General features: G+C 44.3%; 2 protein-coding genes across 4 annotated transcripts; one reads left to right on the forward strand and one right to left on the reverse strand.

The window, feature by feature from the left end:
* Nucleotides 1–1,983: 1,983 nt before the first annotated feature.
* Nucleotides 1,984–9,859, reverse strand: TST (thiosulfate sulfurtransferase). Its single transcript, XM_048499680.1, has 2 exons — nt 9,062–9,859; nt 1,984–2,482 (listed from the first exon to the last, which is right to left on the reverse strand). The coding sequence occupies exons 1-2, from the start codon at nt 9,654–9,656 to the stop codon at nt 2,184–2,186; spliced, it is 894 nt and encodes a 297-aa protein (XP_048355637.1). The 5' UTR covers nt 9,657–9,859; the 3' UTR covers nt 1,984–2,183.
* A 2-nt stretch (nt 9,860–9,861) lies between these two features.
* On the forward strand, nt 9,862–16,918 carry MPST (mercaptopyruvate sulfurtransferase). Of its 3 annotated transcripts, none has more exons than XM_048499677.1 (3): nt 9,862–10,018; nt 14,118–14,740; nt 16,235–16,918. In XM_048499677.1, the coding sequence occupies exons 1-3, from the start codon at nt 10,002–10,004 to the stop codon at nt 16,531–16,533; spliced, it is 939 nt and encodes a 312-aa protein (XP_048355634.1). In that variant the 5' UTR covers nt 9,862–10,001; the 3' UTR covers nt 16,534–16,918. The 3 variants fall into 3 exon arrangements, with proteins under 3 accessions (XP_048355634.1, XP_048355636.1, XP_048355635.1); XM_048499679.1 differs by lacking the exon at nt 9,862–10,018 and adding an exon at nt 11,562–11,609; XM_048499678.1 differs by lacking the exon at nt 9,862–10,018 and adding an exon at nt 11,764–11,906.
* The last annotated feature ends 642 nt before the right edge of the window (nt 16,919–17,560 follow it).

Genomic DNA, 17,560 nt, shown 5'->3' on the forward strand with positions numbered 1-17,560 from the left:
ATACATTACATATGAGCTGTCTGGGTCTCATGGAAAGAATGTGACATTGGTTGCAGCAATTTCAGTCTATATGCATGTTTTGGTGCTGAAACTCAGCTCTTTCAAGGCCCACACAGAGTTTTGTGAGCAGAATGCTCATTGAAGAGCAAAAAGAGAAGATAATATAATGCATAATTCACATGAATGTACACCTGATAAAAAATGATGGATATGGCTCAGTGGGACAGCATCTGCTTTGCATGAAGAAGGTCCCAGAAGATGCAATCCCCTGCATCTCCAGCTGAAAAGATCTGGTAGTAGACCTCCATGTGAGTCACTGGAGGTCTGTTGCCCACCTGAACAGACAATGCTGACCTTGATGGATCAATGATCTAATTCACTATAAGGCAGCATCAATGGATATAACGTATATATAGGAGATCACTGGAAGCTCTCGTGTAAGTCACTCTGAATTTGCCAATGGATAAAAAAAAAGAAAACTATCACCGAATATAGTGGACTGCTTTATATGTCACAGAAGAGTACTATATAACATCATGAGCTGAAGGGTTACATGTATTTGTTTCATTACACGCACATCTGCAGGAGAGCAGCAGGCGATCACAATGGTGTGCACATAGATGAAAGTTGGGTGCAGCTACTTTAAATATGACCATGTATGCCCTTTGCACAATTATTTGGAAGTAAATCTGATTAAGTTCAATGGCATTAACTTCTCCATAAATGTGCCTAAGATACTGGTGTTAAACTGTAACAAGAGGGAGATTTGAAAAGACTTGTGCAAGACAGAAAATAGGATTCCCTCCACTCCTACTCTTCCCAGTATAGCTCAACCTCTACTTCCTTATGGATCTGTCCCTGCTTGTCATTATCTCCCTGAGCTGGTGATGATGACCACCACAAAGCTGAGTGCCATTCTGATTGTGATGACAACCCAGTATATGCCACCTGAACTCTGGGGGGGGGGGGGGGGGGGGGGGCAGAACTGCAACTCTTAACCTTTAAAAACTGCTAGGGAGCTCATGGGTTAACAGTCTTGAATTAAAACAATGCAGGATTGAAGGGTAGGAGATAGAAAACTTGAAGGAGGGAAGCAAAACCAGTAAAAACCAGAGCAAACAGTTCATAGCAGGTGAAGAAGTCAAGTTTTAAAGCTTCAAGGCCAAGTGTGATGCAAAATGACAAGACTCTGGAAAAATGAACAAACAATGCAAACTGCACCCTCACTGTATATTATGGGATAGCACATAACTGATAGGCGTGCATGGAATAAACAGATGATGCTAACCAATTAACCATTTTCAGGAGAAAGGGGAGAGGGAGTATGAAACTTTACGCCTATCTTTGTGGTTTTGCTTCTGCTTTCTGATATCTAGAAGCCTATTTGTGATCACAAATAAAAGTTTTTGTTTGTTTCACTCTTGATGTCACACCTCATTGGCTAAATAGTGGGATCAAGTAAATGGATCTGGCACCTGAATTCAAGAGGGTAACAGCATGGACAGATTATCACTCTTAACATTTTTTAGGTTTAATCATAAATCAGGCATTTAAAAACAAACCAGATGTTTCTGCAAACCTTTGATTGGAGAATAAATTTGAAGAACCCTAACCTGGATAGCCCAGGCCAGCCTGATCTCGCCCAATTTCTGAAGCTAAGGAAGGTCAGCCTTGGAAAGTATTTAGATAGGAGACCTCTAAGGAATACCAGGATTGTGACACAGAGGCAGACAATGGCAAATCACCTCTGAATGATTGCCTTGAAAACCCCACTGGGTTCACCATAATGTGACTTAAAAGAAAAAAAGGGAAGAACCCCAAATTCTAGTTGTGGCTGGCCTCATCGTGGATTTTTAAAAATCTTCATGTGGGCCAGCTCCTCACTGGTCCCCATACTTGGCTCATAAGCTGTCTAGTGCAGTATAGCAGAAAGGTCAGTGTTCTAACAGCTGCAGTATGAAGCAACAAAAAACAAAAGACCACTTGACTTGAAATTCCAGTTTATTCAATTACCCGATTAAGGAAAGGAGACAGAGATAAAAACACGCACCAAGTGGATTAGAAAACTAAAAAAATTATAAAGGACTAGGTTTCACATATTTCCCCTTCCTTTGCTTAGTTAAACATGATTTAAGAAACCCAACTTCAGAGCATGAAGTAGCACTGCAGATGCACCTCTTTTATTATACTTTGTTGCTATTCCACTTGGAAACTCTGTATTCTGGAGAAGCGCGACGAAACCATTCTGACCAGGATCCATCATAGACAGCCACATCCGGTTTGCCACACAGGTATGCTGCCAGGGCAATGTGGCAGGCTGTGACCCCCTTGCGGCAGGTGGCAATCAGTGGTTTTGAGAGGTCTACCTTCTTCGCCTGGAACATGCGATGGAGCTCTTCGGTGTCCTTTTCAAATCCTTCCTCGGTTAAGAAATCGAAAAAAGGCATGTTCGAGCAGCCTGGAATATGGCCTGGTTCAAGCCCTAGAAGAGAGGAGAGAAGGTGGCTTCTAGTGAGAACCCCATACAACCAAGCTTGTAAAATAGTGAGTACACTTCTAGGCTGAAGACTTATTAAATGAGGTCTGGAAATATGTAAACATCTGTGAGGCTACCTCATACTGAACCAGACCATTGGTCCATCAAAGCCAGTATCATCTACTTAGACCTGAGTCCAGGGTCTCAGGCAGAGGTCTCTTGTATCACTTGGCCCTTTGAAACAGAGATGCCAGAGACTGAACTTGGGACCTTCTAAATGCCACGCCAAGCAGAGGCCTCTTCTAGTGAGCCACAACCCCCTTACTTCAGTGTGGCAGCCAACAATTCTAAACCTGGAAGACTAACGGATTCATAAACTTTTGTGGACTAATGTTGCCAGAGCAACCTATGGTGAGCTAAGGGGAGGACAGTGGTGTCTCTACCCTTCTCAGTCAATCCTGGGGGTGCCTAGTAATGCAGTGCCAAAATGGGGAGCCTATTCCTTGCATTGATGCTCAGTGTACCCACAAGGAGAAACAACTATGTCTGGACTTATCTCCCTCCAAATCAGCCTTGCATAATGTCTCTCTCACACCCTTTCTAACAGGATTAAGTGCACACAAAGCTCTTGCCCTGGAAAGCATTCCCATCTCTAGCTCTAGACCATACACCCCTGTGAAAATAAATGTATTGATGTACTTGCCTGCCCAGTGTTATGCTAACCCAATGCTTCTTCCCCCAATACCTTTAACAACCCCCTCATTTGCATTGTTCTTTAGCTGTAATTTCATCAACTAAATTTCCCTTGGAGGCACTTCCTAGCTTGGAACATCAAGCTGATATTTCAACCCATTAGATCACCAACCCAACCATTAAGGTTGATGTCTGTTTCTTGTCTTTCCCCAGAAAGGCAGGACTTCTCTTTGTCCTGGGAGAGTAAGGGTCCCATAAGAAGTCCACTTGTCCAGTAAACAGTGTTCAATATCTCTGCACAGTCTCTGTCTGTGATATTGCTCCAAAACGTGTTGTTCTTCCAGAACTAAATGAAGGTTGCTCAGTTCTGCTCATCGGACCATTCTGCTCCAAGATCAGGTGACTATAACTCTTACTTCCCCAATTCACTGATTATTCCAGATCTATTTCCGCACAACTGCTTATATCTTAGGTGTATGTTCTGCTGCTTTGATTATTGTGTGTTTATGTATCCCCATTATCCCTTAAATAAAATTGTTAAACTTTATTCATTCTCTTATGAGTTTCTTGCAAAAGCTTTCTTCTGTTTCTTGTCTTTCCCCGGAAAGGCAGGACTTCTCTTTGTCCTGGGAGAGTAAGATCAAGAGTCTGTTCTCACTAATTCCCCTCTCTAAAAGGGAGAGACTCCCACCAGGTAACACTAGGGCATCACCTGATAAAGTGGCCTCTAGCCTCTCCAATTTATGCCACAATAGGTCTACTATTCTTTGAAGCCAACTCTTCCTTAATTTTTTAAGATGCTAATTAATTTCTGTCTAAAAAACTACATACTCAGAGAATTTCATGAAAATATTGACAGAAACTCTACACTAGCTCTTGGGGGCATGATCATCATAGCTGCCTTGACCACTCACCACCCTCCCTTTTTCATGCTTGTGCAACAGTACTACAACAGTTCTATTAATTCCTGGAATAAAGAAGTGACAATAGATTGTTACAGCACTGCGGTAATTACCAGTGCCCTCTAGAGGTACAGTAGCATAGGATCAAGAAAATGTCCACCATTCCTTTGAGATTGCAGCCTACTTTGCTAGGATTGTGTTTTCTTCCAAAAAGATGCAGGTAAAGAAGACACTTGAAGAGTTTTGATTTATACCCCCCCCCCCCTACCTTTCTGTCCTGTAAGGAGACTTCGTGGCTCACAAACTCCTTGCTCTTCCTCTCCCCAAAGCAGACAACTTATGAAGTAGGTAGGGATGAGAGTTCTGAGAGAACTGTAACTGGCTCCAAGGTCACCCAGTAGACTTCAAGTGTAGAAGGAAACAAATCTAGTTCACCAGATAACAGTCTGTCATGTGAAGGTATGGGGAATCAAACCAGTTCTCCAGATTAGAGTCCACCTGGTCTAAACTGCTATACCATGCTGGTGCTCTCCAAAGCTGGTTTGGAAAGAGAACCTGAAGGCATGGCTCTTATAAAACTGAAATATTTAAGGTATATCAGTAGGATGCTAGAACTAACATGTGTGAAGGAATGGCAAGCAGAGAATGTTATAGGACTCAAGGGCTTCTTAGAGATGCTTTATAGAAAGGGAAATTATAGAGGTGAACAACTGCCAATAATCTGAATACAAACCATGCACAGATTTATGCTAGTGCACTAAAAATATTATGTCTATATTTATTACTTATTGTGAGTCCATGTGTAGGTGTGTATGCCATTCTCTAATAAAGAACTCAAAACTTCCAGTGTTTGGGCTGCAGAAATGTTATGGCTTATTCATCAGTATGTCAATTACCAGTAATGTTAACTTGCATAGTTTCAGTTCTGCATTTTTTTTTCCTTTTTATACGTTGACTGTTGATCTCTTGCTTTGAATGTTGATGTGGTAATTATAATTTTTGATGTAGTATTTATAACAGGTGCCTGATTCCTGCCCTATGACATCTCACAACTTTCAGACTAATGTATCAAAGCCTTCTCCTTGCTGTGGCTGAATTCAGGTTTTCTTTGTTCACCGAAATATTCAACATTCTCTGGCCAGGGCTTCTCACTGTGACTTCAGTCATGTCTCCCATGAGTTATGCAAAGGCACTGGCTGTATCCTTTTTTATTGGGCAGCATCATAATAAAAAGCTACAAAGAACAATGATGTCTTTGGCTTCCACACACTGGAATGCTGACGCTGCAGCAATCCCTGTTGAAAACTGGACCACAATCAAGGCACAGTTGCTCTCTCAGTATTCCAGATGGACATTTTTCATTTCATTTGATTGCTGATCTGTCTCCTCTGTGCTCCTCAGGACCTTCCCTGCTTCCTCTGGACACTATTTCAGCTGCACAGGGCTCAGATTACTGAACTGACAACATTTATTTCATCTTTTTGACTAACTTGGATTTCCCCAACCCCTCCCCCCCCCTGCCCAAGTTAAACAAGACACATTATATTATAGTGCTCAAAAGGGGCAACCAGGAAATTTACTTTAAGTTAAACAGGTAATCCACCCTTGATTGTTCCATATGCAAATTAACAATGCATAATCCTTTGCAGAATTGCATCGTTCCAAATCTCTTGAAGTCAATAGATTTAGTCCAATAGCACCTTAGAGACCAACATGATTTTCAGGGTATACGTTTTTGAGAGTTAAATCTCCCTTCACCAGACATGAGTAGGAATGGAGACCTCTGAGTCTTTATAGCCCAGTCAGAAGGTGGGAGGGCTGTTTAGAAGGGCTTAGAATGGCATTATAAGAGCTGCTAAAGGCCAGATTATATCAATAAATGTTACACTCATTTTGGGGGCTTTTTAAATTATTTATTTATTTATTTATTATTTCACATTTATAGCCCACCCTCCCCTGAAGGGCTCAAGGTGGCTCACAACCAACAAATAACTAAAATCACAACACTGAATAAACAATTTTCAGCCGAGATGTTTCCACCCTTCTTGACCAGGCATGGCTTCCTAATTCTTAGGGAGCACTTTAAAAATTAAATTAAAATTGAAATTAAAAAAATCTCTGATTTTTTTTGTAGTCAATGAGATGCTATTGACACCACCAAAGAGAACCTGCCAGTTGTTGCTACCGACTTTGTTTCTGGCTGTGGGAAGCATAGAGCAAGGCTTGAGAAGAAGATCTTAAGGGATGGGGTGAATAGTTTGGGAGCAGATGGTCCTTGTTCAAGGGTCTTAAAGCAGACCTTTGAATTGTGCCTGGAAACAGACAGGTAACTAGTGCAAATCTTTTAGCACTGAAGTGATATGACCTGTGTGACCAACCCATGACAGTAGCCTGGTTGCCGCCTTTTAAACCAACTGAAGTTTCTGAACCATTTCTGAAGGCAGCTCCTCATAAAGCACTTTACAATAATCTATGGGATCAGAGCGTGGATCACTGTGGCCAGATCACGTTTTTTGAAGAACCATCACAGCTGCCGAACCGGCTGAAGCTGATAAAAGGCACTATATGGCAGAGGAAATCTAATGTATTGTCGAAGCTAGCTTCCAACTGTAAAACAGGATGCAGTAGGATCCCCAACCCATGAGCCTGCTCCCTCAGGAGGAAAGAAACTCCCTCTCAGTCCAGTTAATTCCACAGTTCCCATACAGCTTCTCCACTGACCAACAGTAATTCCATCTTGTCTGAATGAAGCTTCTGTTTATTGGCCCTCATCCATCTCATTGCTGCCTCCAGGCACCTGTTCAGGACTTCCACACACTCAACTGACTCAACTGTTAAAGAGCTGCTAGAACTGAGTGCCATCCCCATGCAACCATCCACATCCTTTGCAGCATTGCTGGGAACTCTGAGAATCTTCTGAAATTCCAGTTTTAGTACGTGCTACCAAACCTTCTCATTTTGCACAAGGAGGGTTCTTCAGTGTGAATGAGAACGTTCCTAGTCAATCAGAGTAGGACAGGGGTAGGGAACCTGCGGCTCTCCAGATGTTCAGGAACTACAATTCCCATCAGCCTCTGTCAGCATGGCCAATTGGCCATGCTGGTAGGGGCTGATGGGAATTGTAGTTCCTGAACATCTGGAGAGCCGCAGGTTCCCTACCCCTGGAGTAGGAGAACAGTGGTATCAACATAATTGGAGGATTCTGTGTGCCCCCCACCCCAAGCAGCAGAATACACCTAAGTCAATTGTGATAGTGGAAAGGTGTGATTCTGATTAGGAAAGCACTCTCAGGCCCCTTCCACACGGACCAATAAACATGGCTGTATGATGCTAAAAAACCTGTGGGGGTGGGGGCAAGGGTGGGGGCAGGGCTTCACACATATCTGGTTCCCTAAACGAGTCTGACTTGTGTTATTTTCCCAAAACCATTTTTTTAAAATCGCTAAACTAGCAAGTCTTTTCAAAAATCCCAGGTTGCAGTTGCTCACGAACAAACGGCCGGGCAGGAGGCGTTTTATTCACTTCCCTTTTCCTTTTAATTTTTTTTTGCAGTTTACACCTATGTAACTATGCAGGTGTAGATGGTTATATTGTGAGACATCAGCATGGCTGTGGGGATTCATTTGTGCATGCCTGCATAGGTGGGAAGTAATTAAAAAAAATAGACGCATCTCCGTGCAAAGGCATGACAGCAACCCAGATGGTTTCCATGGGCTCCAATTGCTGCCTACACAGATGAATGTGAACGCAAAAATAGGAAAACGGGTTCCTTTATCCCAACCACAACCCATTATACATTTGTGGTGCAGGAGAGGGTCTTAGTTCTTATCTCAGTTCTGCCAAGTCAGACTGCAGTTCCTTCCTAAGACATGAATAATTTTTCTTTTCCCCTCTATCCTTGTGCACAGGTTGGCCCTGCAATTACCAAGGGAGGGGGAAGAATCAAGAATATGAGAATGGCGTTTTGGAGTAACTATCCAGGTTTTGAGTAACAGAGGTTAAAGAACCAGTCCATCTAGTTTTCTATCTTGTGCCAAAGGGAAAAAAAGATAGTTGCACTGTTTGAAAGAGAAGCATAATAATTGGGAAATCAGAAAACTGTTTAAACAATGCTTACATTTCTAGGACAGGGTTAATTGCATGTATGAAAGATCACAACACTCACATCTGCTAGCAGCAATTCTGTTAGATGAAAGTACCAGATATGGGGGCCTGGGGGGAAATTGTGGAACCTTTGCCCCTCTGACAGTAAATGTATACAATTTTATGCTACATAAGCAGGAGGAGAGCAGTGTGTAAAGGACTATAACTGTTTCCTGAACAGCACTTTTTAAAGCCACCTACACCCTTCTTACAACCTTGAAAATTACCCTAGGATTAAACATTTCTAGACTTCCAAGATAATCTGGCTCTGTCCCTACATCCCAGATCATCCAAAAGTGATAAAGTGCAATTCTATGATGAAACCTACTCAGGTCTATTCAGTGGAATTTACCCCCAAGAAAGGGTCCTCAAGTCTGCCCTGTAACAATGCAGTCCTAAACAGAGTCAGTCCACAGGGCCCCTTTAGACTTTAACTCTGCTTAGGATGGCACTATAAAGAAATTGGCAGAAGGTGATAAAGAGGCTGCCTCAGAAGATCAAAAGAGACTTGATCTGGGAGATTTGTAAATAAATCTTCCAACTTTTGATTTCTACTTAAAAGTTGCTGATTAGCTCAGAGCAGGTTTCTGTGTTTTTTTTTTAAAGGAGCAAACAGCAATCTCAGAGGCTGTGTGATTTAGACTGGAGGGGAAAGACACAGCAGAAAGGTTTGACTGCCCTTCCTCCAGTGCTTCTGCTTTGAGTTTGGAGCCCGCAGCACCTGCTTAAAATCTTGTTTAAAATTTCCAAGATCCAAAGTTGGATCTCCCACACAATGTCTGTTTTTGAGAGTTAATACCAGTAAACTTCCCTTGTGGCTGACCACAGCTCCAGGCACTAATCCTACCTTGGTTCCCTGGCTCAGGTTCTGTTCCTTGGAATCTTCCTTCAGATCTGGAGTCCACCATCTGGAACCGCTTGGATGTCATATTCGATACCATCTCTTCATAGGTCTTCAGGAGCGATTTGTCCAGGGTGGCTTTAAACACGCCTGGCTCTGGCTGGGTGATCTCTGATGTCACAGGGTGACCTTCCTTCACCCAGTTCTTGAGCCCCCCATTCAATACAGAGACAGTTCGATGCCCGAAAACCCGGAACATCCACCAGGCTCGTGGTGCATAGTAGCTGCCCAAGTGATCTCCATCATACACCACCACATGCGTGTGGTTGCTGATGCCCAGGTGTCCAACGTAGTCAGCAAAGTTTTTTTCACTGGGTAGCATGAGCTCATAAGGAGAGGACTTGTCTTTGCACTCCTCAATATCAAAAAAGGAGGCACCAGGGATGTGCTGCTCTCTGAACTCCTTCTGAGCATCCCTCTGCCCTGGTTCATACCATGATGCATCCAGCACACGCACATCAGGTCCGATTTTATTGGCCCGGACACATTCTGCAAGCCATTTGCTGGAGACCAGAGCTCTGTAAAGGATTTGCTGAACCATGTTACCCTAGAGTCTTCTGACACGAGGCTGCTGCAGCAGGATGAACTGTAGAGATGCCTGCCAAGTCCTGGTGTCTGGTTCTCCACCAATCCACTAACAAGGGGTGGGGACTACATTCGCTTGCCTTCAGGCCTGCACTTTGGACTGACACAAATCCTTCCACAACTGCTCCTCCCAGGAAATGCTACCCTCCCCTGCTGCTTGATAGATTTTGAGAACCCGACCCAGAAGCGTCCAGAGGGAACAAAACCCTCTCTGGGTTCCTTTGGAAACTTTTGTATCTTTTTCTCTCGCCTCCCTACCTCTCCAAGGCAGCTGTTGGAAGACGTGCCACTGCAAGAATAAATGTTTCAGGCTGCGCAGTAAGTGACGGTGCAACAGCAATGTGATTGGCTCATATGGCAGTGAGGTGAATGGTGAACCTGAAAGTGGAAACCGCAAAATGAGTTCCAGGAAGGTTGAGAATGTGGGGTCAAAAAGGGTTAAGAATCCCAAGCAAACATAGGAAGAAAAGTTGTAAGAGGAACCAAGATATCACCCTAGTAACTTAGTGTTCTGATATGCTAGAAGGTCAAGGCACCTATGGAGTACAGATCTGCAAGAATGCCAAGGAACCCCCAGAGTATATTTACATCGTTCTGTTACTGTACAGCACGATTAAAAAATATTCTAGTGCTGTACAGATCATGCTTAGGAAGCAGCGGGAGGCATGTTACCCACTCCAATCAGCAGCAGCAGAACAGTTGCTATCTGTGCTCCAAATTAAATGTCCATGAATCAACAGTAACCCTACAGGGTAACGTTGGTCTCGTAAACTATTGGGATGCTTTCTTAAACAAGTAAAGTGAAATACTAGCTGCTCATATAACTTCTTCTGTATGATATCCCCTCTGTGTGTGTGTGTGTGTGTGTGTGTGTGTGTGTGATTTTTACTATTACAAATGGAGGCAGTTTTATGGTATTGTTTATTGTATATATAACACTGGCTTTATTGCAGTTTTTACTAGATGTTGTCTACTTTAGTCTGTCTTTCTCATTGAAACCATAAATGATATAAATAAAACGCACCACTTTAATGTCTCCCTTACCACTGGCCTCCCCACACAAAAGTGCATCAAACAGGTAAAACCCCAATGACTGCCCACTTTGCCAATGATGGGCCACAAAAACTATAAACTGTCTCTCCCTCTGCATTGTTCTCTACAGGCCTCCAGCATAAGCAAGTATCTATATTTTTCAAAACAATTTACAATCAAAAAGGAAACGGAAGTAACATCACAGCACCACGTCGAAAACAGGGAATGCTGCACAGCGCTAGAGTCTACTGGATCTCTGAAGTTTTGGAATAAGGGCACAAAGCCCTACTGGGCTTATTCTTGCTCTCTGGAATTGTGGCCTGCAGAGTCTCTTTCAGTAGGGGGCACTTGCCACTCTACGGTAAAGTAATATTAAAGGTCACAGAGTTTTGCACCTCTGGCTTTAACTAGTAGAAGATAACTAGTGCAATAATCTTTGACCTTCCCTGCCCTCTCAGAAAAGGTTTTGTCCCATAGCCTCCCCTTCTTATTATTCTTACCGTGGAAAGCATGGGAGCGCCATTAGAGGGGCTGTTTCCCCTTCTCCTTGGCACAGCTGGGGAGCTCTTCGCGGTTTGTGCACACACACACGGTTGCAAAAAAAAGGGGGGGAGGGTAGAATGGGGAGAAAGGAGGGCTCGAGCTTTATTTTGTTTGAGTTGCAACTAGATCCTCAGACCGTGAATGGCTGCAAGGACATTCCCCTGCCATTGCAGAAAAGCTGCATTTTGATCAAGCGCCTAAGCGCGCACGCGCGCAATCGGAGCAAACGGTGCCTTTCCTCTTAGGCATAATGTAGCTCCGCCCGGCTCTTTTAGGCTCAGCACGAAGGAAAAGGGGCCAGGCCGTCAGCTTCCCCCGACAGGGACTCTCGGAGGTGGGGGCTCAGGTTGAATCTCCTCCCCGTTCCCTCGACAGTCCAAACACAAACGAGAAATGTGAAAGAGGTTTTGGAATCAGGTTTGGCCTCCCCTCCTGTCTTGCCACAAGTTGGTTTTGCCCCGCCAGGCTCTTCTGCCACTGGTTGACGAAGCTCTATTATGGGGCGCTCCGCCCCGGACTCCATGCAAGGGGGTGGGTGAGTGGCATGGAAGGAGGGGAAGCCCCTGGCTTGGGAGCCGCGCTGTGATTCCGCCGTGGGCACAGAAGTCGGGGACTCTCGGAGGGCGCACAGGTATCCCGCCGGAGGATCCTCAGGACGAGGCTGTGGAGGGTGTCGTGGGAGGGTTTTGCAGGGGCTTCGCCGCCCACGTGCTCAGGGCCCCCCATGGCTGAGATCCGCAGGCAAGAAGAGGGACCCCAACTCGTACCGATGTGTGCCAGTTGCGCAGGGCACCCGTCGTCCTTGCGCTGGCACCCGCGAGCCCTGGAAGCTGAAGGCCCCGGAGCAGGTGTCTGTCCCTGCCCGCAGCACGATTCCTTTTGCGAAGGGCTGGGCTTCTGGACGGGCTTGGAGTTGCCTTCCTGGAAGGGGAGATATTTCGCGTGTGAAAATAGGTCGATCCCGGAACAAAACCCTCCTTGTAAAAGAAATACGATAGCCCGTGTTAGGAAAGGTGTAATCTGTCTGAAGAGGCCTGGTTGCCCCACGCAAGAGTGCGATGCCTAAATTTAAAGGGATGCTGGTGGTGCCAAAGAACATTCCCTGTACCGTTTGAGATGTGCCTGGCATCTTCTTTAAACTGAGCCCCTGTGTATGCCATATTAGTGTACCTGGGCAACACTTACCTGGGCTACAGAGCTTGTCATTCTGACATTGCACGCCTAGCGTCCAAGACCAAGTTTAAATGCAAAGTTGCAAGGGTGCGGTCTTCCATCCTGACTGTGTCACGTTATGGTTAGGCCTCAGCTGGGCGTATACCGCTGCATACTGTAGGTGGAAGATCACATTTTAAAATGCTCCTTTTATATTGCCAAATAAACTCCCTGCAAATAGAAAGTCAACACTTCAGGGGGGAGCAAACCTTTCTTCCAGGTGTAATGGTTTTATTTTGGACCCCACTTACAATCTGAAGTAGTACAGTCCATTCTTTTGTCACCTCATTCTCAACAGGTTGTCCTGCATGTGTGATTCAAACAACAAAACTGAATATTTCAGAGGATGTTTCTGATGGTGTAGTCATCAGAGCTATATTTTATTTCTCTGAGTTTTCGGAAAAGAGCTTCCTGCTCAGAGGGGTATTGTCCAAGAAGACCTGGGCCTAAAACTGAAAGACTTAACTCAGGGGTGGCCAACCTATGGTTCTTCAGATGTTCATGGACTGCAATTCCCATCAGCCCCTGCCAGCACGGCCAATTGGCTATGCTGGAAGGGGCTGATGGTAATTGTAGTCCATGAACATCTGGAGCACCATAGGTTGGTCACCCCTGACTTAACTTGATTAGTCAGTCAGATGAATGAACAAGAAAGATGTCTCAGTTGGCTAGGCAGTAGATTCAAAAACAAAAAGCAGAATTTAGCTTTAATGAATTTCTAACGTTTACATCAATCACAGTTGCCAGACACCATTTTAGAACTGACATCCCTCCTTCCTTCATCAGCAAGAAGAAGTCCTTTTTCCAGGGCTGGCTCCAGAGGGTTGCAAAACTGAGTATTTTGGGGACTCCGGGTTCAGTAAAGGAATCAATGCCGAAGCAAAAACATCATTTTTCTCTCATTGCTGGGAGCAGCCGAGGAGGTCAGAGGCGGCGGTAGAGCATTTCTGCTTTTGCACGTCCTGCCTCTCCCGAGTGAAAGGGGCCATTGTGGGTGTCTTCATGCAAGAACTTGGAGTCATCACAGGCCTTTCCAAAAATAGTGTCTGCTGCAATATTTGTATGTATAATCTGGAAAGAAACAGACCAAGAGAAGGGGATGGAAGTATCAATTGTGCAAACTGATGCAGAATAAACCTGATACATTTTCAATTTAAAACAAGATCACGTTCCTTTTTAGGAGATAACCACATTAGGAATCGAATTTGGCTTCTTAGTGGTGTAGAAAGGTACCGTTGTGTAAACAGTTGTTCACCATCTTTGAAGTTATTTAAAAAACATAGATAACTGAAAAGCACTGTCATGTTTCTTGTACTTTTTTTTACCGGGTGGGGGGAGGGCATATTACCCTTTCCTTAGTGGAACAGCCCAAAAAGCATTGTCATAATTTCCAAGGGATTCTTCCAGTTTCTGCAGGCTAATCTAGTTCTGACTTATATTAACTGTACACAGGCAACTATGTACTTTTAACATGGGAATGCAATGACTTAGCGGTCAGGTGTATCGTGTCTTAAGCATGGGCAGGATTGCACATTTCATGCTTATTGATGGCTAGCACCTGAATATGTGATATGGGGCGGGGGGAATCAAAGTCAACATTAGGTAACATGAAACTTCTGTTCATGGTTAGATCTGAGTCTGGACAAGACGCCAGTACTATGTCTCAACAGCTTCTCTACCGGGCTTTGGTGTCTGCAAAGTGGGTCTCTGAAGCCATCAAAACTTCTCAACCTGGATTGGCTGTACGGCTCCTGGATGCTTCCTGGTACCTCCCAAAAATGAAGCGCAACCCTCGGACTGAGTTTGAGGAGCGCCACATCCCTGGAGCTGCCTTCTTCGACATTGACCAGTGCAGCGATCGCACTTCACCATACGATCACATGCTGCCCAGCACAGCGGAGTTTGCAGAGTATGTGGGCAAGCTAGGTGTGGGCAGTGATTCCCATGTAGTGGTGTACGATGCAAGTGACCAGGGTTTGTTCTCTGCCCCTCGTGTCTGGTGGATGTTCCGAGCCTTCGGGCATGATGCTGTTTCTCTTTTGGACGGTGGGCTGAAGAACTGGATGCGGGAGGGGTTTCCAGTTACATCCCAAAAGAGCAGACCTGTGCCTGCCGATTTCCATGCCACTCTGGACAGATCATTTGTCAAGACTCATGAGGACATTAAGGAAAACATAGAATCATGCCGCTTCCAGGTTGTGGATGCACGAGCGGCAGGCCGGTTCCAAGGGATAGAGGAGGAGCCCCGGGAAGGTAATGCATCTGTTGTGTCCTCCTGAGCAGATTTCTTTAGCTCATGGTTTTCTCAGCTGGTTGGTTTGCAAATTAGACTCGGTTTCATATATAAGATTTGAATCCTGATTGATCATGGTTAGTATTTTACACCCCACTCTTATCCAGAGTGGAAATCGCCAAGGAAAGAGATCTATTTAAACTGTTTTCCTCATTCATATTTGTTTTTCTGAACAAGCACACATACTAACTGGTTTCTGTAACACTTCAATTTGCAACAATTTTGTTTGCAACTGAATAGATTTTATAGGTGACCCTGGAGCCTAACCCCAAACCTTTGGAAACCTTCACGCCTTTCACACAGTCTGCTTACAGAGAAAGCGGAGATAATTCTATCTGCAAGGAAATTAAGCATGATCAGTTATTTGAAGACTACAGCTGCTGTTCTAATCATATAACTTTGGTAGTAATTCCCCTTGAATGGGGGCTTATTCCCAAGAAAAAATAATTGGAAGAAGCTGTGGATGTCCAAAAGCTATGGTTACTTGGTAAACTGTGTTCTCCGTTAAATTAAAAGCAAATCTTTCTTTGCAGCCATAAATTTCTGCTGCAGAGGTCAGCCCACCAATAAAATAAGAGTAGAGGATCACCTCCATGGCCTCTGTGGATGACTGTGCAAATACAGAGAACACAACATCCTCGGATGTCTTGCTACTCCCCTGGTGCCATAGGAAACCCCTATTAATAAATACAGTACACAATACTGTAATAATAAACAAGAGTCTTGTGGCATCTTATCAACTAAGAAGGTTTTAGTAAGTTTCATGGACAAAAATTAACTTAAAGTTAGCCATCACTCTGCAGATTTGTATGCAAAGATGTGGGGAAAAATGTAAGCATCAGGCTCGGAAGGCTATGGAGTGTAAGGAGGAACAGGGTGAGATGTGATTATGTAAAATTAAATATAATGTTAAAAGTACAGAAAATAATTCCCCATAGCAATAACTGGTGATAATGCAATTTCCCTTGTTTTGCTAATCTGACGAACATTTGTTATGGCTGGGCAATCTCGGGTCCTTGTTAAGTCCTTGGGAAATGCTATCAAATTGATGGATGAACTCAAAATTCAGCAGTTTGTTTAAGGTGCCACAAGATTCCTGTTTATTTTGCTGCAACAAATGTGATGTGGCAGGCAAGAAGAATCCAAATTTCTTGTGCATCTAGCATCTCATTTAAATGGAAATCTCAGCCATCTCTCTTTGGAACCATTCTCATTCAGTCAGTTCATGTCCTTCCTGAAATCTGAATTGGTTCAGTCATGGAACAATTTTACCCCTTCATCTACTGTTTCTGTGAAGTCAGTCTTAAATTTTAGCTTTCTGTCCTGGTAAAACACCAGGGTACCAAACCAGGATGCAGAGAGTGGGTTGTTGTTAGTATTGTTACTGTCTGAACTCTAGCTGACATTGTTCCTCTTTCTTCTTTGAAAAAAAACCCCCCCCCCCCCCCCCCCAGGAATTGAACCTGGCCACATCCCTGGCACGGTGAACATCCCATTCACTGAATTCCTTTCTGAGACTGGCATGGAGAAGAGTCCGGAGGACATCCACAGATTATTTCAGGAAAGGGGTGTGGATCTCAAGAAGCCCCTTGTGGCCACTTGTGGTTCAGGAGTCACTGCTTGCCATGTGGCACTGGGAGCATATCTCTGTGGCAAGCCTGACGTGTCCATTTATGATGGAGCTTGGGTGGAGTGGTTCATGCGGGCACAGCCAGAACACATCATCTCAGAGAGAAGGTGGAAGAACCTGTGAGGGCAGCCTCCTGCCTCAGAAGCAGTGCCTGGTAACAGAGTGGAAATATGTTATTGTGGTCCAGTGAAGCGCCTTTACCAGTGAATCTGTTGACATTGGGGTGTGTGTGGTCCTTTGCATACCTCCTTTGCTTGGCATAAGTGATGTCTTTTCTTCTCTCTCTCCAGTAGTTTGTTATTGGGTTGGGGGAAAGTGCACTTATTGGGTTGGGGGAAAGTGAGTCATGGGATGGTGGACGAAATTTCAAATAGAACGTTGAATCAAGAAGTCCAGCCACATTGGGTGTACACAAAAAAGGGTTGGGGATGAGATTAATCTTGTGTTTGGCCAGGTTGTGTCATTCTTCTGTCGTCTTAATAACAATGTTTTTCTTCAAAAACTGAAATCGGGTTTCTATTCATTTAAGTTGATCAGACTCCAGAACAGGTTGTCCTGATGCTAGTCGCAGTTAGTAGGTGAGTTAATCTAGGAGCCTCTCTTCCAGGATGCTCATAGACCTCAACAATTCCCATCAGCCCCTGCTAGTAGGGGCTGATGGGAATTCTAGTCCATGAACATCTGGAGAACCATAGGTTGGCCACCCCTACTATATGCTGTAGACTACAGCTCAAGTTCACACATTTTACACTTATCACAGGAACAGAACTATCAGAATTATGCAATATCATCTTAAGCAGCATGGTATAGTGGTTAAAGTGTCAGACTAGGATCTGGAAGACACCATTTCAAATCCCCATTTGCGCCAGTGGAAGCCTGCTGGGTAGCCTTGGGCCAGTCACACACTCCCAGCCTAACCTACCTCAAGGGTTGTTAGGATAAAATGGAAGAAAGGACAACAATATGAGCTGCTTTGGACCCTTGTTGGGAAGGAAGGTGGGATATAGATAGAGTAAATAAAAAATTCTAAACCTGTTGAAAGTAATGGGTTAGAAGGGTATAAATTTCCTTAAATTTGCACTGATATTTCCTTTGTCACACCCAGATGAGAGTGTGAAGTAGAGGTGTTCCAGAACAGCCACAATAAGTG

This window comes from Sphaerodactylus townsendi, linkage group LG06, assembly GCF_021028975.2.
Source record: "Sphaerodactylus townsendi isolate TG3544 linkage group LG06, MPM_Stown_v2.3, whole genome shotgun sequence".
Lineage (NCBI taxonomy): Eukaryota > Metazoa > Chordata > Lepidosauria > Squamata > Sphaerodactylidae > Sphaerodactylus > Sphaerodactylus townsendi.

Excerpts from the sequence above, each read along its gene's own strand:
- MPST (XM_048499677.1), top strand. Across the intron at positions 14,741-16,234 it reads AGAGGAGGAGCCCCGGGAAG|GAATTGAACCTGGCCACATC; the intron begins GTAATGCATCTG and ends CCCCCCCCCCAG.
- TST (XM_048499680.1), bottom strand. The coding sequence starts at position 9,656 with ATGGTTCAGCAAATCCTTTACAGAGCTCTGGTCTCCAGCAAATGGCTT. Across the intron at positions 2,483-9,061 it reads ACCTGAGCCAGGGAACCAAG|GGCTTGAACCAGGCCATATT; the intron begins GTAGGATTAGTG and ends CCTCTCTTCTAG.